This window comes from Mustela putorius, unplaced genomic scaffold (genome assembly GCF_011764305.1).
Source record: "Mustela putorius furo isolate JIRA1106 unplaced genomic scaffold, ASM1176430v1.1 tig00003846_pilon_pilon_pilon, whole genome shotgun sequence".
Taxonomy (NCBI): Eukaryota; Metazoa; Chordata; class Mammalia; order Carnivora; family Mustelidae; genus Mustela; species Mustela putorius.
In genome coordinates this window covers 4,322,738-4,349,902 of record NW_025421999.1, presented here as the reverse complement: position 1 = coordinate 4,349,902, position 27,165 = coordinate 4,322,738, and the positions used below count along the sequence as shown (strand labels likewise).

Sequence of the window (27,165 nt, the reverse complement as noted above, 5' to 3'; positions counted from 1 at the left end):
AGGAAAACTTCCAAACTCTTTCTATGAAGCCAGCAGTACCCTGATCAACCAGGCAAAGACCCCATCAAAAAGGAGAATTTCAGACTAAGATCCCTGATTAAAATGGATGCCAAGATTCTCAACAAGATCCTAGCTAATAGGATCCAACAGTACATTAAAAAGGTTATCCACCATGACCAGGTGGGATTTATCCCTGGGATGCAAGGGTGGTTCCACATTCACAAATCAATCAATGTGATAGAACGAATCAGTAAGAGAGAAGAACCGCATGGTCCTCTCAATTGATTGAGAAAAAGCATCTGACAAAATACGGCATCCTTTCCTGATTAAAATTCTTCGAAGTGTATGAATAGAGGGAACATTTTTCAACTTTGTTTAAGATCCATCTATGAAAAACCCAGAGTGAGGCGCCTGGGTGGCTCAGTGGGTTAAGCTGCTGCCTTCAGCTCAGGTCAGGATCTCAGGGTCCTGGGACTGAGTCCTGCATCAGGCTCTCTGCTCAGCAGGGAGCCTGCTTCCCTTCCTCTCTCTCTGCCTGCCTCTCTGCTTACTTGTGATCTCTCTCTGTCAAATAACTAAATAAAATCTTTAAAAAGAAAAAAACCACAGTGAATAGCATTCTCAATGGGGAAAAGCTGAAACCTTCCCATTGAGATCAGGAACACAAGGATGACCACTCTTTTTTTTTTTTTTTTTTAAGATTTTATTTATTTATTTGACAGACAGAGATCACAAGTAGGCAGAGAGGCAGGCAGAGAGAGAGGAGGAAGCAGGCTCCCCGCGGAGCAGAGAGCCCGATGTGGGGCTCGATCCCAGGACTCTAGGATCATGACCTGAGCTGAAGGCAGAGGCTTTAACCCACTGAGCCACCCAGGCGCTCCAAGGATGACCACTCTTGCCACTGTTGTTCAACATAGTACTAGAAGTCCTAGCAACAGCAATCAGACAAACAACAACAACAACAAAAGATATTCAAATTGGCAAATAAGAAGTCAAATTCACTCTCTCCACAGATGACATGATACTTTATGTGGAAAACCCAAAAGATTCCACCCTCAAATTACCAGAACTCATACAGCAATTCAGTAATGTGGCAGGATACAAAAATCCATGCACAGAAATCAGTTATCTTGTACTCTAACAATGAAATTGTAGAAACAGAAATTAGAGAATCAGTTCCATTTACAATAGCACCAAAAGCCATAAGATACCTTGGGATAAACCTAATCGAAGAGTTAAAGGATCCATACTCTAGAAACTACAGAACACTCATGAAAGAAATTAAAGAAGACACAAAATGATGGAAAAACATTCATACTCATGGATTGGAAGAATAAATATTGTTAAAGTGTCTACACTGCCCAGAGCAATCTACACTTTTAATGTCATCCTGATCAAAACACCAGTGGCATTTTTCAAAGTGCTGGAACCAACAATGCTAAAATTTGTATGAAACCAGAAAAGACCCCAAATTGCTAAGGAAATGTTGAAAAAGAAAAAAACTGGGGCATCACATTGCCTGATTTCAAGCTTTATTACAAAGCTGTGGTCACCAAGACAGCATGGTACTGGCACAAAACAGACACATAGATCAGTGGAATATAGTAGAGAGCCTAGATAGGGACCCTCAACTCTATGGTTCAATAATCTTCAACAAATCAGGAAAAAATATCCAGTGGAAAAAAGATAGTCTCTTCAATAAATGGTGCTAGGAAAATTGGACAGCTATGTATAGAAGAATGAAGCTCAACCATTCTCTTACACCATACACAAAGATAAACTCTAAATGGATGAAAGACCTCAACAAGAGACAGGAATCCCATAAAAAAATCCTAGAGGAGAACACAGACAGTAACCTCTTCATCAATAGCCATAGCAACTTCTTTCAAGACATGTCTCCAAAGGCAAAGAACAAAAGTGAAAATGAACTTTTGGGACTTCATCAAGATCAAAAGCTTCTGCAACAGCAAACAAATAGTAAAAAAACCAAAGAGGCAACCCACGGAATGGGAGAAGATATTGGCAAATCATGCTACAAAGGGCTGATATCCAAGATCTCCTCAAAGTCAACACTCAAAAAACAGAAAATCATGTGAAAAATGCCAGACAATTCTCCAAAGACGACATGCAAATGACTAACAAACACATGAAAAAATGTTCATCATCATTAGCCATCAGGGAGATTCAAATCAAAACCTCATTGAGCTACTACCTTACACCAGTTAGAATGGCCAAAATTAACAAGAAACAACAAGAGTTGGAGAGGATGTGGAGAAAGGGGAACCTTCTTACACTGTTGGTGGGAATGCAAGTTGGTACAGCCACTTTGGAAAACAGTGTGGAGATTCCTTATGAAATTAAAAATAGAGCTACCCTATGAACCTACAATTGTACTACTGAGTATTTACCCCAAAGATACAGATGTAGTGAACAGAAGGGCCATATGGACCCCAATGTTCACAGCAGCAATGGCCCAAATCGCCAAACTGTGGAAAAAGCCAATGCCCTTCAACAGACGAATGGATAAAGGAGATATGGTCCATATATACAATGGAGTATTACTGAGCCATCAGAAAGAAGGATGAATAACCAACTTTTCCATCAACATGGATGGGACTGGAGGAGATTATGCTGAGTGAAATAAGCAGATAATTGAAAAAAGTCAATTATCATATGGTTTCACTTACTTGTGAAGCATAAGGAGTAACATGGAGGACATTAGAAGAAGGAAAGGAAAAGTGAATTGAGGGAAATGGGAGGGGGAGAGGAACCATGAGAGACTGTAGATTCTGAGAAACAAATTGAAGGTTTTGGAAGGAAAGGGGTGGGGGGTTGGGTGAGCTTGATGATGGGTATCAAGGAGGGCATGTATTGCATGGAACACTGGGTGTGGTGCATAAACAATGAACTTGGAACACTGAAAAATTTTAAGAAAAAGAAAAGAAAAAAAGCTATAGTCCGCAGAACTGGTAGTGGCATAAAAACAAGTACACCAAGACAAATACAGAATTGAGAGCCCCCAAATAAAACCAAGTGTATATCGCCAACTAGTAATTACCAAAGACACTCAATGGAGCAGTCTCTTCATTAAAATGTGCTGGAATAATTGGATATTCACATGTGAAAAAATAAAGCTGGACCCATTAAGAAAACTCTGAATGACCAAAGCAGTGTTAAGAAAGAACAAAGCTGGAGGCATCATACTTCTTGATTTCACACAGCTATATTAATCAAAACTATTTGGTACCGGCATAAAAAGAAACATAGAGGAACTGACAGATGAAGAGCCCAGAAATAAAGTCACGTTTATGGTCAATTAATTTTTGACAAAGGATACGTGAGTACACAACAGGAAAAAGATAGATTCTTCGTGAATGGTTGCAGGAAAACTGAACAGCCACGTGCAGAAGAACAAAACCAGACCCACACACATACAAAAAAACAACTAACAATGGATTAAAGACTTAAATGTAAGAAAACTATGAAATTCTTAGAAGAAAACATAGGAGATAAGCTTCTTGACATCAGTCATGACAATGATTTTTTTTTTAATTTGGTACCAAAAGCAAAATCAATGAAATAAAAAATAAACAAGTGGAACTACATCAAACTAAAAAGCTTCCATACATCAAAGGCAGCAATCAACCAAACAAAAAGACAACCTATGGAATGGGAGAAAATATATGCATATTAAATATATCTGATAAGGGGTTAATATTCAAAATATATAAAGAACTCCTATAATTCAACAGCAAAAAAAAAAAAAAAAATCTAATTTAAAGAAAGGGCAGAGGAGCTCAAGAGACCTTTTTCCCAAAGACACAAATGGCCAACAAGCACGTGAAAAGGTGTTCAGCATCAATAATCTTCTGGGGGGATCTAGCAATAATACATATTAAATTACAATATAAGTCTTCATGCTAGCCTACCTCTAACAACCTAAAATGCTTAGCTCATTAGGGTGGCAGAACCTACATGAGACCATGAATATTTCATGTATAGATTTGAGTACAAAAAGCTTGTTCTACTTCCCAGAACTTAATGCATCAGTCCTTAAGAGTTGATAAAAAGTCTACTATAATTCTCATGTACAGCCAAGTTGTCTACATTACAAATTTGAAAAAAGACATTTTTTTCTTACCATCTTCCTTTAACAAAAACAACAATCTTAATTTCTGTTTTTCAGATAGGAAAACCAGTACTAGCTCAAGAGATACACACCCAGCTCAGTAAGATCACCAAATAAGTCTTCCCATTCTAGTAAAATCTAACCACTTGATGAAGTATTCCATATTATCTTTTCTAGTACTAGAATAGGTGGGTGACATCTACACCCCTGAAATCCATTTCACTTGGGTTACTTCAGCTTAAGGAAGACTATGGTATAATGGGGAAAAAATGTATGCTCTGATATGTGTATGATCTTCCAATCTATTCAGCAAAAAGGAGCAAGGTGCAGATTACTGCGATGTTACACTATCATTTTTGTAGGAGATTACTGGAAAATAATATGCATACAAATTTTAAGAGGCAGCAAAAATCTCTATAAAGACTCATAAGAAATGATTATCATGAATTTTATCAGAGGAGGGGAACCACACAGCTAGAGCAGTGGTAGAAGGGAGATTTTTTCATTTCTTATCCTTCTAAACTTTTAGAATTTTGAACTGTGAGTGTATTAAATATTCAGTAAATAAAAAGCCACATTTAGAAATGAAAAAATTACCATAAGAGATGAGATGACAGAGACTGGAAACTCAATAATACTGTCACATACAAAAGAAATGGAATTTTGTGCATTTTATTAAACAAATTTAGGTCATAAAACCTTTGTAATTTAAATCCCCTCTATATACTTAATGAATGTATCCCAGAGGAAACTTGATGTAACTATTTGATAGGAAATATTTCTCTGAGAGCGGCTCCTTTATGAAATCTTCAATTATCGTCTCCTTTTTACATTAGGATTGTATCTGCAAAGAAAGAAATAAAGTTAAAGGGCTTTTAAAACATAGTCACACCTTGGCAAACACAATGAGAATGCCAATTTTATCCTTACGATCCAGTATTAAGCACTGACATTTTTAATTTCATTTACCTTTATGATGTTGGTTTGGTGAATATTTGGTAAAAATAAAATATCAACAATAGAAAAAGTCCAGTAAAAGCATCAAAATAATTAATAAAAATGGTTTAAAAATACATGTTTACACCTATTTCAGTATGGATTCAAACTCCTTCCACTCCCAACTACAGTATAACATTTGCATAAGATGATCCTAAAATAGACATACTTTATAAAATTTTCTTATAGAATAATTAACAAATTTAACTAGAAACCAGATATTCTTAAATACTTATGAAAAATGAGCACCATTTGTCAACATTTTCACCAATGATATACTGTCAATAATGAAATTAAAGAATCAAACTGGCAGCAAAACAGATTAAAAAATACCGTACTTCTTGGTTCTGCCTTTATATAAACTTGGGAAAATGTTATTCTCTCCTAGTCAGTACCCACCTATAAGTAGATCAATTAATTTTATTTTATACGATTTGTATTTGAGAGCTAAATATTGTAAGGTTTGGGGCCTGCAGGAATGTTGGATATGTGTTAAATCAGAATTAAACTGTAACCACCCACTATAACTCCTCTAAACATCCCACAAAAACCTGATTTGAAACTCTAATCCAGCCTCTTGTTTTTACTCTTGCGCCAACTAAAACTGAGCAAATGCTTCGGTATTTTATTTGTCTTAACTCAAAACCCATTCATTCATAATTTAACTCAGATCTGGAAATCTCACAAATGTATCAGCTAAATTCACCAGTCCCAAATCTCAAAGATACATGCAGCAAACCCCACTGAGAGGTACTCAAGTAGTAAAAAAACAAAACAACAACAAAACAACAGCATTAAAAATGAAATATTCTTTAGGTGAAGGGACTAAGTGTCTATTTTTTTAAAGATTTTATTTTATTTATTTGAGGGAAAGAGAGAGCTCATTTGTGTCACGGGAGGACCAGAGGGAGAAGGACATGCAGCAGACTCCACACTCAGTGCAGAGCCTGATGCAGGACTTGATCCCAGGACCCTGAGATCATGTCCTGAGCTGAAATCAAGAGTCAGCTGCTTAACCAACTGAGCCACCCAGGCATCCTGCTGTGTCTATTTCTAAAGAAAAAAGACATGAATATTTAATCTCTAAGAATAAAAGAAGGATGAAATTAAACTTTACCTGAAAAGATCATCAGCAAGAGACTCTTCTTTCGCATGCTGATTTTGCACCTGTCAAAATTTATATAATTTCAAACATGTGTTCAATGATGAATGTATGGTTAATCAACTGCTATACTGGGTGGTCAGTCATCTTGGAGATTTTCACATCCAGGAATTCACCAGGTCTATGAGTTCTTGCCTCTACGACATTTCCATCATTCACCAAATCCTCTCCATTTTCACTTCATGCCAAGATTACTGCAAAAGTCCTCTAATTCAACAACTTTCTTCAGTCAATCCCCTCTCCATCAAAGGCAACCAATATATGTATAAACTGCTAGCTTGTTGAGTTTTTAAATATATTTTCCAGAAGAACCCTTTTACTAAATGAAGTATCATTGTTTTGAGGGAAAGGGCTGAGAGGGCAAATTCTACCCCACTTTCAACTACAACAGCTCTACAGGTGAAGTGGTTCTCTTCTCCAAGGTCCCAAATCAGGGCTCTGAAGGTGCTGCTTAACTACTGCCCTGACAAAGTAATTTAAAACACAAACCAAACTCTTAATGCATGTCTGAGTGTTAGGATGAGAAAAACTCTGTGCTGGGTGCATCCTTCTAAAGTCTAGATCCTATCATGCCATTTAAAACCCTTCAATGATTTAAAACACTTCAACGATTTAAAACCCTTCAATGATTTAAAACACTTCAACGATTTAAAACCCTTCAATGATTTTTTTTTTTAACCTACCAAAGAAAACAAAGTCTTCAGTTTGACCCCTAACATGCGAAAGGCTCTTCATAACCTGCTCCATTCCACCACCTTCTCAATCACTTCTCAGGCCCCTCTCCATGAATACTGGATGCCAGTTAAAACTGAATCACCAACCCACCAACCCACCAACCACACACACCTCTTAACAAATACCATTTTCCTCTGCCCAGAAAATTACCTCCTTTTTCTCCTTTTCCCATTTCTGATAATCTTTCAGTGCACCTTCATTTCAACAATAATTTGTGCCTACTATGTGTCCAACAACATGTTCTTCACCTCTTTACCAATGGTTTTTCAATCCTCCTCATTAAAAAATATAAAAACTGAGCCACCCAGGCATCTGCTATGAAGAACTCCCATAAAACTTCAGCATACAACTCATAGATACATATCGATTTCCCTCTGTTATAATTCTGTATCTTTGCTAAAAGACCGTAAGTTCCTTGAAGGTACATACTATTTATTTTTACTGTTAATAGCTTACATTTGTGTATTTCCAGATATTATCTTTTTTTTTTTCCTTAAGATTTTATTTATTTGACAGAGAGAGAGAGATCACAAGTAGGCAGAGAGGCAGGCAGGGAGAGAGAGATGAGGAAGCAGGCTCCCTGCGGAGCAGAGAGCCCGACGTGGGGCTCAATCCCAGGACTCTGAGATCATGACCTGAGCTGAAGGCAGAGGCTTTAACCCACTGAGCCACCCAGGTGCCCCTCCAGATATTATCTTAAAACTCCTTCAAGATATATCTCATTTAATCTTCATGTAACTTCATTATCACTATTAGACTATTATTCCAGTTTTAACCACCAAGGAAGCAAAAACTTATGTTAAGTAACTTGCAGAAGATCAAAAGGTTGTCATACAGAAGAACTGGGATTTGACCTGGTCTCCCTAGTAAGAAGACGCCCACCAGGTCTTAACACCTGGTCTTAACCAGGCTATTACACTGATTTTGAGTCTTTGGAAAGGGCTGAGAAGAATGACTTGCAGGGATTAGTACAGAATGATTTTCTACTCATATGGTGAAGTATCAAAATGACATTTTATCTTTCTACACTGTCTAATAGGTATAGCAGAACATAAATGGGAAAACAATGATTTTCAAAAAGCAGCTGTCAAAAAAGCAGCTGGTATTATTATCGTAATTACTTTGAAATGCTTCCCAGCAGGGGATGCTAATTTTAAAGTTATAATACAGTAAAGAAAAACTAGTAAGGAAAAGTCAGCTTTATTTTATGTGTCTTAGTAAAAAATGTTAAGTAAAATAGTTTTAAGAAACAGAAATCCTCATATTACTGGCATTTTTTAAGGGTTGGGGAGAATTACATATCCAGTCTTTCAAAATTCAAATCAGGCTGGATACTGTCTTCAAAGAATTATTATGTTTAATGCACAAAATGAAAAATACCCTAAATTGAAGAAAACTTCAGGAATGGATTCAGTGATTATCAAAATGAAGACTGGTCTGCAACAAACGTAAAGAAAGAAAAACTGAAAAAGAACGAAAGGCAAAAAAAACCTTAAGAATAGCTGGCATAAGCCTAGGAAAACAGGACATCAAGGTAATAGCAAATTTACATACAGACACTGTGTGCATGAGAAAGTCAACTCTATTTTTATTTTTTTTAAGATTTTTATGTATTTATTTGAGACAGACAGAGATCATAAGTAGGCAGAGAGGCAGGCAGAGAGAAAGAAGGAAACAGGCTCCCTGCTGAGCAGAGAGCCTCACTTGGGGCTCGATCCCAGGACCCAGAGATCATGACCTGAGCTAAAGGCAGAGCCACCCAGATGCCTCAAGTCAACTCTATTATCTTAACAAGTAAAACCTACCTAGTGCACCTAAAATTGCTCTAGCAAAAAGAGAGATTTGGTGGAATAAATCTAGAACACAGGCTCTCAACTAATTCTAATCAAATAAACAAAAGACAGAAAAAAGTCATTAATTAGCGACACTGTCATTCTCTCAACTCCTCTCTGGGCAAAAACAAACAAAACCTTATAGCCATGATCAAGAAGCCACCTACTTGAGAAAAGTAGCCTGCAGAGAACCAAAAGATTGCTGCAACACGTTCCTAACACTGCCACAGCCCATTAAATAAACTAAAACCAAACGTGAGAATGCTCAGTAATACTACAAATTTGGGGGAAAGTATCCTGAGCAGAAAAGAGAAGACATGCTGGTGGACTGCTGGAAAGGGACAAATACACAGAAAGTGAGTGGGACTGACACTGAGCAAAGGCACAGGCTGCGTGCAGCCTTGACAAATGAGGTAAACAACTTAAAATGGCAGGTTGTTGTCTTCTGGGATAAGATACACTCCCGGTACACATTTCATACCAGTTCCAGGAAGGAGCAGCACGCAGCTCCAGCAGAGCCCTTCCTTTCCTGCATTCAAGGTCTAGGCACAACAGAAATTAGATGGGACGTGTATATCGCCTCTGGCTGAGCACACTGCCATACTAATGATTGAAGCCATCAAGACAATTCTGTTCTCTACCAGAATACTGAGAGCTTGGGTAGTAGTAATTTTGACTATAGTCACTTTTGCCTCACAAACTGTATTTTTTTTTTAATTTTTTATTTAAATTCAACGTAGGTAACATATTATATTACTAGTTTCAGAGGTAGAATTCAGTGATTCATCAGTTGCATATAACACCCAGTGCTCATTACATCAAGTGCCCTCCTTAATGCCCATCACCCAATTACCCCAGTCCCCCGCCCTCCCCTCTAGCAAGTCTTAGTTTGTGTCTATAATTAAGAGTCTCCTCTCTGATTCATCTTATTTTATTTTTCCTTCCCTTCCCCTACTTCATCAGTTTTGTTTCTTAAATTCTACATATGAGTGAAATCATATGGTATGTCTTTCTGACTGACTTATGTCGCTTAGCGTAACACACTCTAGGTCCATCCATGTCATTGCAAATGGCAAGATTTCATTCTTTAATGGCTGAGTAATATTTTATTGTGTATATATACCACATCTTTATCCATTCGTCTGGTTTTTTAAAAATTTTAAATTCAATTAGCCAAAATATAGTACATCATTAGTTTCAGATGCAGAGTTCACTAATTCATCAGTTGTACAAGTCGTCTTTAGATTGTAATCCCTACACAAGATAGCATACGATGCTTCACAAGCAAACAGTACCTGGACATGGTATTTTACTCTAAACAGCTTCAAGATGAAAGAAAACTGCAAACTATTTCACATACCAGAGGGGGGAAAGAAAAGGCAGCAACTGGAATAGAACATGCAAGACAGATGAAAGAAATAATAACCGAAGGACAAAAAAATGAAGTTACTGAGAATATGAAAGCAATAAAATAAAAACCAAAAAGTCAGATGACAAAAACCACAATGACAATGAAAAGGGAGCAAATGCTAAGTAAACAAACTGAGACTTATAACACCACTTCAGAATCAAATTAGAAATACCTAATAGTGACTGTTTCCATTGTTATAAATGCAGTTTACAAGTAGCATCTTATTTAATCCTCACAATACTTCTGTGAAACAAAGGTATTATTATTATTATTATTATTGTTCCCATTCTATAGGCATTCTACAAGGAAGAAATACAAGCATAAGAAAGTAATTTGTCCAAGATCACACAGCTGATGAGGTAACAGAACAGACACAAATGAAACCTGAATTTCTGACATAGTGAGAGCTCAGGAAAACCACAGTGAATGCAGAAGAAATGGATGTGGAAGGCAAAGGTGATCTAGTAAAAGGACAGTTACATCTTAAATGTAGAGAACTTAACAAATATAAAAATGTTTTCAAAGATGTACCGAAGAGTTCCTTGAAATAAAAAGACCTGCATCTGCAAATCAAAATAACATACTGCATTCCAGGAAAAATGAATGGAAAGCTGATCAACACTGAGACATACTCTCATCGTTACTGACTTGCAAGCCTAAGAAGGAACTGGGTAGGCATGCAAGTCACCTTCTAAAAAGGGAGAAAAGAAAGGACTGCCAGAAGATGGTGGCATGTGGAAGGAGGGGGAACAGGGAAGGGAGGAAGTTCAAATATTCTCACTATTTACAGCAGGGAGCCAAAAAATTTATCTAAAATCAAAGTAGGCAGTTTGAAACAAATACTGATTCTAACCTGACAGTGGTTTTTGTTTTGGTTTTATTTATCACCCCTTGGTCTTAGAGGGATCTCAGGAAATAAAATACCGTGAAAAGAAGAAACGTGTCCAAAAATTCAGCAATGCTTTCAGCTTTACTTCCTTCTATCAATCTCTCTCCCTCTCTTCTTTCTCTGTCCCTGGCTATTACTCCTCTTCAATAAAGAGAAATCTGGAATAATTCACTTCATGTTTAAATGGGTCATTTCTGGACTTCAGGATTTTAACTTCATCATTCTTTCATGTAGTACCATAATTCTTTGAAATGCACATTTTAAATAGGGCCATTCAGTCTTCCAAAAAAAAATAAAAAAGAGGAATGGATGTGACTTCCATTCTTTCATTTTTTCACACTAAGTATCATGAGTGACCTTAACAACCCTACTTATTTTGGTGACCCTCCTAACAATTTTTTGATTAAAAAGCATTTTTAAACATAAATTGCTGAAGACTACATTAACCCACAATGAGGCAAAGTAAAAGCCCTGAAAAGTGAACAAGTACCATGGCCAGCTTTTGCCTTGCCCTCTGGGTTTCTGCAAAGCATAAAAAACTGGCCTCTGCTTTGATGTCTGTATGGGGGATGAGAAATATTAAAGAAAATCGAAGATGGGGAAATCTAAGAAAAGACCCCAGCATTAAAGAAAGAAAGAGGAATAAACTGTACAACACAAAAAGAAGGTAAGAAAGACACTTGCCTGCCTCAACCCCAACACAGGGTGAAGGAAAAATAAAAAAACTCAAGTTTATACTGACCAGCTGGCCTTCACTCAGGCTTCTGGTCCAAACACATATTAACTACCTAGGTGATCCAAAAAAAAAAATCACAAGTGGAGGCTAAAGTGGTCTCGTATTGGTAGAACAAGACAGGCAGAAACAAAAGTATTTTTTCTAGAGGAAAGAAACTTAAACGTAGGACTCAATGAATTCCCACAGATCAAATTCCAAGGGAAATAAGCAGTTCACATTCAACTATCACAGAACATATACGTGGAAACAAGACTCCGTAAGAGAAGAGTAGCAGAAATTTAACAACACTTTAAGCAAAGAATACAGGAAGAGCTTAAAAATATCATCAGGGAACAGTAAGACCTAGAGATGAATGAAACAGACAACCAGAACTGAAAACATACAATAGGCTGAATGAAAACTCAGTGGATGGGTGGGAATACCAACCAGAAAGAACAGAAAGGAAAAGTACCAAACTAGAAGATAATCTGGAAAAATTACCAAAGAATGCAATCCTGAGAAAAAAAGGGATAAAATGTATAAAAAATAAGATAGAGAAGAAAGTGAAATTTGACTTCTGTCAAACCAGAGTTCAAGAAAGAGGTAAGACCCCTACCTGCCCATTACTGAACAGTTCTACTTCAAATAGCCTGCTGAGAGGACCTGTCTGAAGCCCACCTCTGGGTTCTAGGAGCACTAGATAATCACACAACACAAAGGCTAAGAAGAAAACTTTCTAATCTTGAACAAGACCTTGGTTATCTCTCAATTCAACAGTCATGTGAAATCTTAACTTTCATGCAGTAATTTCCTCTACAGCAAAAAGTTGACACTTTACTGAATTTTATTAAATTCTCCAGTTAAAAATAAGGGGTAGAAAAAATTATGAATCAGGTAGATGGCTGTTTTGCATAATAATAACTAGGACTCAAAACACCCAAGAAGAAAGTTAAAAAAAGAGAAGCATATTTGTATAATCTTCCCTGGGAATTTTCATTACAGAGTATATGAATATATTTAGCTGATACATGTAAATAATGTATTCTTAAAAATCACATTCTAACATGGAGAGCTATAAAGCAGTTCATATCTTCCCAGAACAATGTTGTAACTGAGATCTGGTTTCCTGAGGCTTAGGGAACATATTACTTATAGATATGATTAAAGACATGCCATAAAGCAAGTAAGCAAAATTATAAAACTCTAAAGCAATCTCAAGTGTCAAAATTATGTTGCTGGTCTTAGTCTAGGATTTAAATCAACATGAACTGATTATGTAAGTATCCTACTATAAAAGTACACAGAAAAGCACACTCTGACATAATATATACTTGATCAGAAATCTGTATATGTTTGAACATATAAATATAAATGAAATGATAAAATGACTGGAATTTGCTTTAAAATACTCCAGAAAGAAAAAAAGTCGGGAAAGAGAACAGAAAGCAAGATGTACAAATGCTAATATTTGTTGAAGATGTGTTTTGGGTTTGTTCCACTACTCTATGTTGTGTATGTTTGGAAAGTTTTCATAATGAAAAGCTTAAGAATTTGAATTAAATAAAAATAGTTACTACTTAATAATTTAGTAACACTATTTAATAATTTATCTTACTTTCTTAAAACTTAAAAACACTCTGGGGAAAAATGAGATAGATCAGTAACTGCCCATGGGAGGAGGCATTATGGCAAGTTTCCCACAGCAAGCAGTTGTCAATAGTGTAACTGACTTAAGACTCCACCCCCTCCTTCGAGATGGTGTGCTTATGAATCATTAAACCAAAGTGTAAAAGTATACCACAGAGAATGAAATAAACTAACCTTATAACACCTATGGAAATGAACTCAAAATCAATTTAAGATCTAAATATAAGAGCTAAAACTATAAAACTCTTTGAAGAAAAAAGGAAAAACTTTCTGACATTGGATCTGGCAATGATATTTTAGGTATGATGCCAAAAGCACAGGTATCAACAACAAAACTGATAAACTGAACTACCAAAATGTGAAGTTTCTGTGCATCTGTAAAATACACAAACAATGGAGGGATAGGCAACCCAGAGAAAGCGAGAAAACATCTGCAAATTATACCTTTGATAAGGGACTATTATCCAGACTACATAAATAACACCTCTAATTCAACAACAAAAAATAAACAATCTGAATAATAATGGGAAGAAATTTTTGAATAGGTTTATCTCCAAAAAAGATACACAAATGGCCAACACGTGTATGAGAAGATGCATAACCTTACTAATCATTAGGAAAGTGCAAATCAAAACCACAATAAAGTTCACACCAGTTAGATGCCCCATTACAAACAACAGAATAACAAGTGCTGGAGAGCATATGGAGAAACTGGAACCCTTGCCCACTATTAGTGGGAATGTAAAACCGTGCGGTTACTTTGGAAAACAGTATGACAGTTGTTTAAAAAATTAAACATCGGGAAAAAAAGATACAAGAGAACAGGAAAAAGGTAATAACTCAATAAAATAATGACTGAGAAATTCTCAGGACCACTGAAAGATAATTTCCAGATCTGGAAAGCCCAGTACATTCATATACTATGTAACTGATATTATTTGCAATAACCCCCATATGACTATACAACCATCTTTTGATTGTTAGCCTTTAGCTTTCTTTTACATTTTTGTAGGTTAAGTCTCTTTTCTCCCCTTTATATTAGGATACAAACTTAATTAATTTGTTTTTTTAACAAACTTAAAAGCCTCTTTAATAACTTGAATAAGCTTAAAAGCCTCTTAAGTATTATGGATAGGTACAAATTAATCTTAATTCTCTGTAATTTAGGATTTTTCCTGAATCAATGACCTTTGGTCAATTATCGTAAAATTTGATTTTAAGGATTTGCTCTAAGGAAACCATGAGGGACAAAATGTAAACCAAGCAAATTACCAGCCCTCAGTTCCTACTAACCTCCATCTCCTGCCTTAACCATTCTTCTAATTCAGCGTTCTTCCGAGCATGATGAGCTATTAGATCTGATCCTCCAATGATGTGTGGAAGTTTTCCTGCTCCAAGAAATGTGACCTATTATATAATAAAAATAGTAAGGTTAAATGCATTAACAAATTAAGACCATCTCATTTTTTTTTTTAAAAAAGAGCGAATGTGTGAACATGGGGTTGGGGCATAGAGGAGAGGAAGAGAGAGAATCTTAAGCAGACTTGCCACAAAGGCAGAATCTGACATGAGGTTCAATCTCATGACCCTGAGATTATGGACTGAGCTGAAATCAAGAGTCAGATGCCTAACCAACGGAGCCACCCAGGTACCCTCAAAACCATCATTTTTTAAAAAAGCTTAATGGGGCGCCTGGGTGGCTCAGTGGGTTAAGGCCTCTGCCTTCAGCTCGGGTCATGATCCCAGGGTCCTGGGATTGAGCCCCACATCAGGCTCTCTGCTCAGCGGGGAGCCTGCTTCCTCCTCTCTCTCTGCCTGCCTCTCAGCCTACTTGTAATCTCTGCCTGTCAAATAAATAAATAAAATCTTAAAAAAAAAATAAAATAAAAAAATAAAAAAGCTTAATAAGAAAGCACAATATAAATCACGTGTAACATAAGTGCCAAAAATGTTTATTCCTACAAATGGAAGTGAGAGAGATCAGTAACTAGGCCCATGCTAGGCCCATGTTTCTGACCTATTTATTTTTGGCTGTTGCTATACCCAGATTTAGATGTCACTGTACCAAGAATTTAGTTGAGATTTTTAATTGGGAGTTTTTATTAAAAAATAGCCTTACCTCGTCAGTTAGCAGTTAAAGCAACTTAAGGTAAATATAGAGACTGAAAAGTATCATATTTTGTTCTAAAGATGTCAAAGTTTAAGTCTTGTCTAGTACTCATGAAAATTTATGTCTCAAAACTTTCTAATATATAGATCCCTAGCAAAAGATGTTGGAGATAGCAATAGTTTATGTTTTTAATTAAAATTTTAGTGGGTTATAGGGGCGCCTGGGTGGCTCAGTCATTGGGCGTCTGCCTTTGGCTCAAGTCATGGTCCCAAGGCCCTGGGATTGAGCCCCGCATCGGCCTCCCTGCTCAGCAGGAAGCCTACTTCTCCTTCTTCCACTCCCCCCTGCTTATGTTCCCTCTCTCGCTGTGTTTCCCTCTGTCAAATAAATAAACAAATAAATATTTTTTAAAAATAAATAAATAATAAAATTTTAATGGCTTATAATTGTGAAAAAGAAAATCAAGCCACTGTTAATATTGTATTTAGGAAATAATAAACCCTTAACATCTATGGGACATACATTTAAAATGTCAATATATAAAGTGGAAAGGGAATTTTAAGACTTTTAAATTAAATTTATTTATGAGAGAGAGAGGAGAGAGAGAGAGAGAACGCGTGCGCAAAGAAGCAGGGGGAGGGGCAGAGGAGAAGAGAAGCAGGCTCCCTTCTCAGGGATGTGAGTCAAATTACCCTCATAATCATGACCTCAAAATCATGACATTAACTGAAAGCAGACACTTAACACAATGAACCACCCAGGTGCCCTGGAAAGGGAATTTTAAAATAGTTTTCATCATTGAATACTATTTTAAAAGCACAAATAGAGCCACGTCATTAGATCTGGGCATATAAAGAAAAACACAAATTCTTTAATTAGAGCCAATTTAATTAAATCATTCTGCTACATAAATTTTGGCTTGAATTTCTTTTACAGTCTCAAATAAAATTCCTTAATCAAAGATATTAATATTTTTAAGAATTTAAAATTTTTTCAGATTACTTTCCAGAAATTTGTATAACTCTATACTCCTTCACCATGCCTGGGTCAACAGTATTACCACTTTATCTTTGGTAACTTCATTAATAACAAAATATACTATGTCTTTTGAATTTTGATTTAACAATGAGACTCAGTAACATAATCCTCAACATGAAGTAACCATATGGTTAAAGAATGACCCTGTGGTATTTATGAGCCACACCTTTCAGATGGAAAAGAGAAAGTGGGTGCCATCTAACTGGGAGATATCTCCATCTTTCACTCCAAGTACAAGAGATGGTGTTTAGAACCTTTTACACATTGTCATAGTATGCAAAAAATTAACTGACAAATGTTAATAGTAGCTCACATTAGAGAGAAAAACTACAACACCTCACAGTATAGCAAGAATCATACAGATTATACTCTAGTGAAAAGCAGTCTACCACAGAAATCACCTTGGACAAAATTACTGTATTATGATTGAATGCTTAAGCAAAAGGTAACAGTCAGTAATAAAAATGGGATAAGAAGCAAATATTCCAGAAAAGACAACAAAAGAATACAGAGTAGATCAGAAATACTCTTTTAACCATACTGATAAATTAAACCTCTTCCCAGTTTCTAGAGAAGAAACAACTCAGATCTGATGATAATACTCAGGGTACATATTTATATTTTTTTATATATACATGTAATAGTAAAATGCCTACTTTTCATTATTTAATGTGCTCAGCTATTTTCAACAAATCTCTTATCTTCATAAAGCCCTGAGTTAAAGAACTCCTTCAGGTAGACATAGATGATTATTAGAAATAGAAGACCCTATCAGTATAACCCAAAGCCTGCTGTTTAAGGTGGTGAAGGCCAGGTAAACAGCACCCTTTAAGGAATTCAGTCTTTTTTTTTTTTCTTTTTTAAAGATTTTATTTATTTATTTGCCAGAGAGAGAGAAATCACAAATAGGCAGAAAAGTAGGCAGAGAGGAAGGGAGAAGCAAGCCCCCTGCTCAGCAGAGAGCCTGATGCCAGGCTGGATCCCAAGACCCTGGGATTATGACCTGAGCTGAAGGCAGAGACTTAACCCACTGAGCCACACAGGCGTCCCAGGAATTCAGTCTTAATGAAGTTTGTTTCCAAGTATTCATTATATATTCATCATACATTTACTCACATATTCACTACTTATCAGTTCATGCCCTTCCTAGAGTAATTTTAACTGTTTTAAGCAGAAGAAATAACAGTTTTCAGTATGAACTGCTTTTACTATTTATATTTAGCATCAGTGGTATTTTCTAAAAACATTTCAAACACTGCCCTCTTGTGATATTTTGGTTAAAGGAATACCATACCTTTTTGAATTTCTTGAAATTCTTCAGTTGACTATAATCATTATTTACACTGGATGCATTTCTGGAGGGAGAGTTACTAACCACCAGTGATCTAAATTCAGTTAATAACACCTTCCTTGGAAGCATATCACTGTCATCCTGAAGTTCATCTTTGATCTTAAATAGGGTTAAGATGGATACATAAGCAGAAAAAAAATTAGGAAAATTACTTGTCATTTGTGAGGCTACAAACAAAAGTTCAAATACATGAAAAAATAATAAAAAGGGTTTATTTCTGGCACTTGAATTTTGTATTTGCAATCAAATCATCTCTATGCCAAGTAAGAAAACTACTCAAATACTAACTTTAAAAACATTTATAACTTCTGTGCTGGACGACTAAAAGCATATAGCATTTTAATTTAGTAGTTTATTCTAATACATATCATCTCAATATATAATTTATCTTCTTGCATATATTTTCTTAGCAAAAAATCTCAGTATTGTTTATTTTTCATTAAAACCATAAACTAACATTATTACAATGATCTGTTTTATAAGTTCTCGTCTAATATATTTAAGCTTTCTTGAATTTTCAGTAATTTGTTTTATTATTTTTGATATCTCCAAAAAATTATTAATTCTGGATACACTACTTCATTAACTGAAAGCCACTTTTTAATCACAGATTAATAGTTATTAAATCAGCCTCAAGATTCCTTCTTGTTGCTGGGTGAATTTCTTTATGTCATTCACTACTAACTGGTTAGTTACATATCAACATTGCTACAGCTGCTCAAAGCTGACCATCTTAGTTTTTTAAACTCTTTTACTATATATTAAATGGCAAGTGGCAACAGGACTAAAATGAAGATGGAAACAAAGGAAAAAAGTGAAAAGTCAAAAGACAAGGTTCATCTACTAGTGACAGAATGCAATTAGGAACTCTTAATTAGTTAACAATGACCTAAAGCTTTTGTATTGTGTTTTATCAGTTCCAAATATTTTACATTCATTACTCTATTTGATATAAACAGCCACTCTGCTGGAACAGTGTCAACTTGATTTCATAAAGACTTGAGGTTCAGAAATGTGACAGTGACTTGTTCAGGATCACACATCTATGCAGTGGAAGGCAGGAAATTACACTTAGGCTTTTCTCCATACTCTATTTGTTGTATCATGTTTTTTTGTGTATATCATGGGTTTGATCTACCCATTTCCAGAGGAGGCATAATTATGAAACAGATAAAGATTACAGACAGGGAAATAATTAATCCTAAGAATGTAAGCTGACAGAAATTGATTATAAAAATTAAAATTTCCTCACAGATAGTTCTTCTTTAGTTGACCATAGTGAATCTTTCTTGAGCTCACATTTCTTCCCAATTTCATTTTCTTGCTAAAGAAATAAAAAGACTTTGTTCATAGAAATTACAAAATGGTACCTTTAAAGATATTTATGTTCTTGACCCCGTTATTTGATTTTCAAGTATCTTTCCTAGAGAAGCTATAAGATGAGAATAGAAATATACAGAGAAAAAGACATTGTAGTATGAGATACAAAAATAAAGACTTGGAAACAATCTAAGTTCACATAAGTTGTTTTACAATATGAGAAATGATAATAAGTGAATATAAAATAGTACAGAATAGCATTAATAGTTGATTCTAAGTTTGCAAAATAAGATTTAAAAGAGAAAATACCAAAGTATTAGTTATGGTTATCCTTAGACTGTAGGATTATCAACAAATTGTTAAGTTTTTGTCTTCTATATTTCTACACAATTATGTATTACTTTATTTTTCAAGATTTTATTTATTTGACAGAGAGAGAGAGAGATCACAAGTAGGCAGAGAAGCAGAGAGAGATGGGGGAGCAGGAGCCCTGCTGAGCAGAGAGCCTGATGCAGGGCTTGATCCCAGGACCCTTAGCTCATGACCTGAGCCAAAGGCAGCGGCTCAATCCACTGAACCACCCAGGCACCCCTATGTATTACTTCTATAGTCTAAAATAAAAAATTGTTAAAAGATTCTACCTAAACTTATGTTTCGTATTTAATTTTGAATCACCCTTAATCCAGGAAAAAGGAAACAGGGTTATATTAATTGCTCAAGATATTTTCTGCAATAAAATGAAAACTGCTTTGTAAACAGTCATACTATCCCTCACATTCATATATCCAGACCAGGTTCCAGGTGAAAGCATAGTACATAGATAGCTTTCTGATACTATAATCCCTAGGGATATAGTAGGTGAGCTTATAGTTTTACATCAAATTTTCAATGATTCAGTAATAAAAGTTGTAATAAGAAAAACTGTACTAAGAAAATTAGAAAGAAAAGGGCAGAAAAATAAATGTAAATACTTTGTGTCTGCCTAGGGACTAAGGAGAACTAATGTTTTCCTTTTTCAACAGTAAGATTAAAAATTTATAGTCCAAGCCTATCATGTGCTCTTTCACTACTTTCATATACATCATCCTACAATCAGAACAGTTTACTCCCCACACCTTGTCCCCAACCTGCCCTACTCCCTCGAACTTGCTTATCCTCTTGAGCAAGTTATTTTCTATCTCAGAGAATCATATCATAACCTACCAGGCCCTCAGACTCTAAGCCTGAGAATTATCCTCTACTCTTCCCTCTCTCTTTATTTCTCATGCTGAGCAATCACCAAGTCCTGGAGATTCTACCTTTTAAAGGCCTATCAAACGTACCCTCTCAGACTGCCTTTCATGTCAGCATGCCCACTGCGTAGAGTAACTGAATATATGACACTCTGAGAAAGCGGACAAAAGAACAGCCAAAAGAGCAGAGCAGTCCTTTGTTTTCATCCCAGTTCAAAACCCAGCTAAGTGACATTGCCAAGTTACTGAAGACCTCCTACTGTCAGTTTCTTTTTTTTTTCCCCCTTTTCTTTATTTTTTTTTTACTGTCAGTTTCTTAACCGGTTCAATACATACAGTACTGCTGCTTCACTGCAAGGCTGCTGTAAAGAGAATGATGGTATCCAGTAAGTGGTAGGTATTACTACTAGGCTTTGGAAGATGCTATAGTTAAGAAAGAGGAGGAAACCTTTAGAATAAGAGGGTGTAGAATGAGGTGAAGAAAAGATGCTCTGTGCACAGTGGGTGCGTTTAAGAAGAGGAATATAAACAAAGATGATGAATCATGTTTACATTTTATGGAGACTAGGAAATTTTAAGGCCAAGATTCAGGCACAGGGGTCATATTTTTTAAAAATCTCTCTCTATATAATTTATAACATTTAATTTATATACATAATTATATTATATACGGATAATACGGATATAATATATATAATTTTTAATATATTTAATGTCATACACACACACACACACACATATGAATATATACCTAGCAGGAATATCTAGCCAACACCTTTCAATTTCAGCTTATGGGGTGCCTGGGTGGCACAGTAGGTTAAGTGTCTGATTCTTGGTTTCAGCTCAGGTCATGATGTCAGGGTTCTGAGATCAAGCCTCATGATGAACTCCATGCTCAGAGCAGGGAGTCTGCTTGTGATTCTCTCCCTCTTCCTCTGCCCTCTAGCCCCCACTCTCTCTAAAATAAATAAATCTTTAAGAAAAAATTTACAGAAGCACCTGCGTGGCTCAGTTGGTTAAGCCTCTGCCTTCGGACCAGGTCATGATCCCAGGGTCCTGGGATAGAGCCCCGCATTGGGCTCTCTGCTCAGCAGGGAGCCTGCTTCCCTTCCTCTCTCTCTAACTGCCTCTCTGCCTACTTGTGATCTCTGTCAAATAAATAAATAAAATCTTAAAAAAAAAAAAAGAAAAAATTTACAGATGTGCTAGAATCTATATTAAATCCCAAAATAGAAAAAGAGTAGTTCTACCATCAACATATTTTAGAAATTACTTTTCTGAAATATATGTAAGGAATCCAATGTTAAAGGGAAGTATCACATTTTTGCCTTAAAATTGCAAAAAGTTTTTTAAATGAAAGGACTGAGAATTTTTTCCCGATCACTTACAAAGCTAGAAAAACTAAGTGCAATTCCTTTAATCCATTAACATCTAGGACTTTCCAACAAAATGATAAAAATGAATTAAAAATAATCTCCCAGGGACACCTGGGTGGCTCAGTAGGTTAAGCTGCTGCCTTTGGCTCAGGTCATGATCCCAGGGTCCTGGGATCGAGTCCCACATTGGGCTCCTTGCTCGGTAGGGAGCATGCCTCTCTACCTCTGCCTGCCTCTCTGCCTGCTTGTGTGCTTGCTCTCTCTCTCTCTTTCTGACAAATAAATAAATAAATAAAATCTTTAAAAATAGTAATAATAATAATCTCCCATTGTTTGAGTAAGATTGATGAACTGCAACAAGGTCAATTTCCTGGCTGTGATACTACACTGTGCTTACATAAGATGTTACAATTAGGGCAAACAAAATGAAAGGTATATTGGATCTCTCTATATCTCTCTATATAATTGGATATATATATATATATAAAGGTATAATTGGATATATATATATATAGGATATATATATAAAGGTATAATTGGATATATATATAAAGGTATAATTGGATCTCTCTATATAATTTCTCACAACTGCTTGTGAATCAACAATTATCTCAAAATACAAAATTTTCAAAAATCATCTTACACTGAAAGCAAAAATACTCTTATAACAGGTTCTTACTAAAAATGTACAGTGCTAGAGATGCCTGGGTGGCTCAGTTGGTTAAGCGGCTGCCTTCGGCTCAGGTCATGATCCCAGCGTCCTGGGATCGAGTCCCACATCGGGCTCCTTGCTCCACAGGGAGCCTGCTTCTCCCTCTGACTCTGCCTTCCACTCTGTCTGCCTGTGCTTGCTCGCGCTCTCTGACAAATAAATAAATAAAATCTTTAAAAAAAAAATGTACAGTGCTAGAACAGTGATTTAACTTTTAGCATTGTGTATCACAATCAAATCACTATTCACTCTCCAGTTTTCTGCAAAACTATTTTTATTCAGAATGTTATTAATTCTAAAATAGTAAAATAAGGACAAAGGAAATTTATGCTTCAGAACCAGAGAGCAAAATAAAATGGCTGTATTCCCTGATATCATTACAAAGCATGTAAACCTTGGCTATTAAATGAATGGTCTTTTTAGATGACAAAAGACTGTTTAATGGTTTCTGTATTACTGGTGTGTAACGCTCACTTCCTGGCTCTTCCACTCTGGGATCTAATGCCCAGTTGCTTGGGTGACCAGGAGCCCTGGGAAAATGTATAGCCAATGTAGAGTATTCAGGAAAATTAATCAGCAGTCATACAGGAGGAATCGAAGAGTTCTGTTATTAAAGTCACAAACATTTCCAGACAGAGCTGTAGCCACTGTGAGCAGGGGACCAATGTGGGATAGAACTTAAAAAAAGAAAAAAAGGCTATTAAAAGTTAAAGCAGGTAGTAGGACAAGAAAACTAGAGAAAGAAAAGAAGAACATGTCAGAAAAAACTATTAAGTTTTTTAAGTTTAAATTAAGTACAGGGAGAAGAACATGGCAGGGAAACGCATTTCCAAAGGTGTAAGCGAAATAATATAAATAGAGTCTGACTTTCTAAACATTAAATGCTTGTAACATTAAGTGGTCTCAACACAGATTCTGGAATAGTCCGGACCTAAAATAACACCGTCAAGTTGTAATACAAGCAGAGTAAACATAACTTTAAAAAGAGATAAATAAATTTAGTAAATTCATTAAATAAATAAATAAATAAATTTACTAAACATAGGAAATCAACCCTTGGATTTCACTAAATCTCACATTAACTTCCACTACAGTAGAAACCACTAAACTTATAGGATAGTAACTTGTAAGATATATAAATCCACTTAACTCAGTTTACCTCTTCTGTAAAGTGCCAGCTAATCTTTGATAATAAAGAATACCTCTTTCTCTAAAGTTTCTCAATTGAAAAATCAGTATCTGATTTTTCTTATCTAATGCTTAGCTTGCTACGGACAGCAATGTGCCAAGCCTGAAACATGTCCCATACTCTTGTAGACTGAGGGTGAGGGCTGGGGAGTGGTGTGGGCCAGGACTAAATTCTGGCCGACGAACGAAGTTATAAAGTTGAGTTTCTGACAGAGCTCCTTACAAAGTGAGGAGGAATTCAGTGGAAAGGTTTTTACCCTGTCCCCTCTCCACCGTTTTCCTCCCTGTGAAGCTGACATGATGGCTAGCGATGTAACCTTGTAGAGAGAAAAACAGATGCCTAAGAAACTTATACCACAGAACTTCCAAGCAGCTTTGGTTACCTACTTCTGGACTTCTTTTATAGAAACAAAACAATCCTATCTTCCTTAAGCCACTGATTTTAGAATTTTTAAAGACAGCAAAACGAATTATTAACCCATAAAATGAGGAAACGTTTTCTGGGGGAAAAAAAACTGGATGTATTACATTAGGATCTTCTGGGGTTTCGGTCTGGCATCTCTATTTTTAGATAAGCTCACCAGCTGATTCTGACATAGCTGGTCCACAAAAGGGCACTGAGGATTCACTCAAAAGAAATAATGAGGATTCTCTCCTTCATACAAGATGCCAATATTTTGGCTAAACAGGACATATACTTTGTTTTTTCAACAGTAGTTACAGATTTATAGTGCTTGATCCATACTTAATTCTCAACAAATACTTACTGAATCACTGTACTTTCAATTGCTTAATCCTTATCCTTCTACTTAGTCCTATCTTTATGCAGTAGCCATTTATAGGAGGGGATGACTACAACCATGAATGAGAGGGAAGCTAACGGACCTATATGAAAGATCAGAATATTACCTTTTAACTTCATGTGGTCAGTGCTCTCTGAGACCTGATGACCTAACTATTCTACAGAGAGTAGGCAACTTACCTACACATAAAATAGAAAAAAATCTGAAATGGTAAGACAAATTATCAACATACAGGAAAACAGGACAGGATATTACATATCAAAATAAAAATAAAAATTCCTGTGATGTTATACCTATTTCATGCTAAAAATTTATTTAGTAGTTTGTTTTCCTAATTTTCTTCATTTTTCTGTGTTTGTTTTCCTCTATTAAGGCATCTCCTATACTTACCATCAAGGCCAAAGGTCTGATATAGTAGTAAAATAACAGTACAGCCTGGAAATCTATTAAAACAATCATGAATAATAATAAGCATGAATTTATTTTTTGTTGCTTATTACTATAGAAGAAACACTGTATTTTTAACATTTACCTTATCAACCAACAAATTCTTATACTTAATACTGGATATTGAAGATATTAATATTTTCCTCAAGGAAATAGAATAAATGCTTATATTGTCACAAATTTCTTTTTAACATTCTAAGTTTCTATTTGTAGTACTTCTCATTAAAAAATGTTACTTACAGATATTCTGTTATTTTCTGATACTGCTTCATTAAAAGTGCCATTTGTCTCTATATCCAATCTTGGCTTTTTTCTAATATTGACAACTTCCTCTTGTTTTTCAACTTTCACTCCAATTTCTAACTCTGATTTTGTGTTCTTGAATAACTGATCTAATACTTCATCTTCTATGGCTAAATCATCAATTTCTTTTCTTTTTTCTGATCTTAGTTTTTCTGAAGAAAGAAACTGATTGGCAAAATTTTTCACAGTGGATTTTAAATCTCTATCTGTAAGTAAATTATCTGGTTTCTTTTCCATAGGCTTATTCTGAGATAGATGCTGCTCCTTATTTTTCCATACTGAGGGTGCAGAAGGTTGTGTCTGTTCTAAAAGAGAACAAGACATTTCTATTCTTGCTGATTTGGGTGAAGAAATATCTTGATTTTCTTCATCTCTTTCCCTTAGATTTAAAAAGGAGAGAAGAAAGCAAAAACAGAAAATAAACACAGCTAAGTAATTTTTTTGTTTGACAATATTCATTCCCCACTGAATTCACAACATTCTTAATTTAATTAATTAGTATCACTGGAAATTAAAAAATGGGACATCTGAAAAAAAAGCATAATTTGTATGGACACTAATGTTTTTGTAGGACTGTCAAACTAATGGCTAAAACAATAAGGAGAGGCCTATCTTCTCTGCCAAAGCAGCAGTAGCTGGTAAATCAAAGCAGAGGAAAAGGTAGAAAGATATAAAAATACAAAGGACTTGTTGCCAGGAAACAATAGCTTACTTTACAATGTAGGAACTTGTAGGCAGGTAAAAAATACCTTAGGAATAAAACCTGATGGATTAATGAGAGCCAGATTCAAGATAGTAAGTCAGAGTGGCTAAATCCAGAATACAGCACAGACTATGTATTGCAAGTAATATATGAATATATGACAGAGAATTTTCTGTACAATATTGTTTCATTCATTAAGTTCTGAATAAGTACTTTACTCATTTAAATTGTACTAAGGTCCAAAGAAAACATCTCTGCTTCCAAGAAGTTAACCAAATTCATGTTAAATTGGAATAGTCAAGGTGGTATTTTAATAATACTAATCTACTATCAGTGTGCTAGACAGACTAAGAAGATTCTGTAATAATTTAGGTGGTCAGAATGAGTCAGAGGTCTGGAAAAACAAACAGATGAAAAGGGAAGAATTTATAAAACAATGAAAATAAGAATCACAGTGCTGTTTTGGGGAGGTAAAAGAGAAAGAGTCCAAGATTTTGACAAAATGAACTCCTAACAAAAATAATACATATTCAATGACAGAGGGGAAAAGGTTTAGGACTATTATTTGGGAAAACAGCAGAAAATTCCTATAGAAAAGTAGAAGTGACACTTAAGAGGTAAGTTAGGACCAAATATATTGATCATCTGTAATAAAGTCATGAAACTCTGAAGGTACAGTATACGGCATATAAAAAGTAGTGGTAGAAAAAGGGAAAGTCCCCAGAGGGGGCAACGGGGAAAGTGAGAGAGGCAAAACCACCAGAAGAGGCCCACACTACAAAAACTGAGAAAACACATACAGAGAAGAAAGGTTTGAAAGAACTGAATAGCACCAAAAGGCCACCAGAATTGTCAACTATGTCAATGGCTACTTTCAAGGACATCATGTCAAGATGAAATACTGCTGGTTAAGAAATACTTCATACAGAAATGGGAGCAGTAACAATAATCTCCTTTTCTGAGAAATTTAACAATGATTGTGAAGAACAAGAGGCAGTAGCTAGAGGAAAGAACCAAGTCAAGGGAATGTTTTAAAAAATAAAAGTGAGAGAGAGCTTCTGAATAG

The 27,165-nt window shown here is 35.5% G+C and overlaps 1 protein-coding gene across 3 annotated transcripts in view; it reads right to left on the bottom strand.

Annotated features, from left to right (window-relative positions):
* Nucleotides 1–4,785: 4,785 nt before the first annotated feature.
* NBN (nibrin) overlaps nucleotides 4,786–27,165 on the bottom strand; it is a 50,850-nt gene continuing 28,470 nt past the window's right edge. For all 3 annotated transcript variants that reach the window (XM_004766978.3, XM_013063766.2, XM_013063767.2), the window contains 6 exons: nucleotides 25,334–25,775; nucleotides 19,268–19,339; nucleotides 17,959–18,114; nucleotides 14,810–14,923; nucleotides 6,243–6,292; nucleotides 4,786–4,973 (listed from right to left, as the gene is read on the bottom strand). In XM_004766978.3, coding sequence (XP_004767035.1) covers nucleotides 4,943–4,973; nucleotides 6,243–6,292; nucleotides 14,810–14,923; nucleotides 17,959–18,114; nucleotides 19,268–19,339; nucleotides 25,334–25,775 — 865 coding nt within the window. In that variant the 3' untranslated portion in view covers nucleotides 4,786–4,942. The remainder of the gene's footprint in view (nucleotides 4,974–6,242; nucleotides 6,293–14,809; nucleotides 14,924–17,958; nucleotides 18,115–19,267; nucleotides 19,340–25,333; nucleotides 25,776–27,165) is intronic.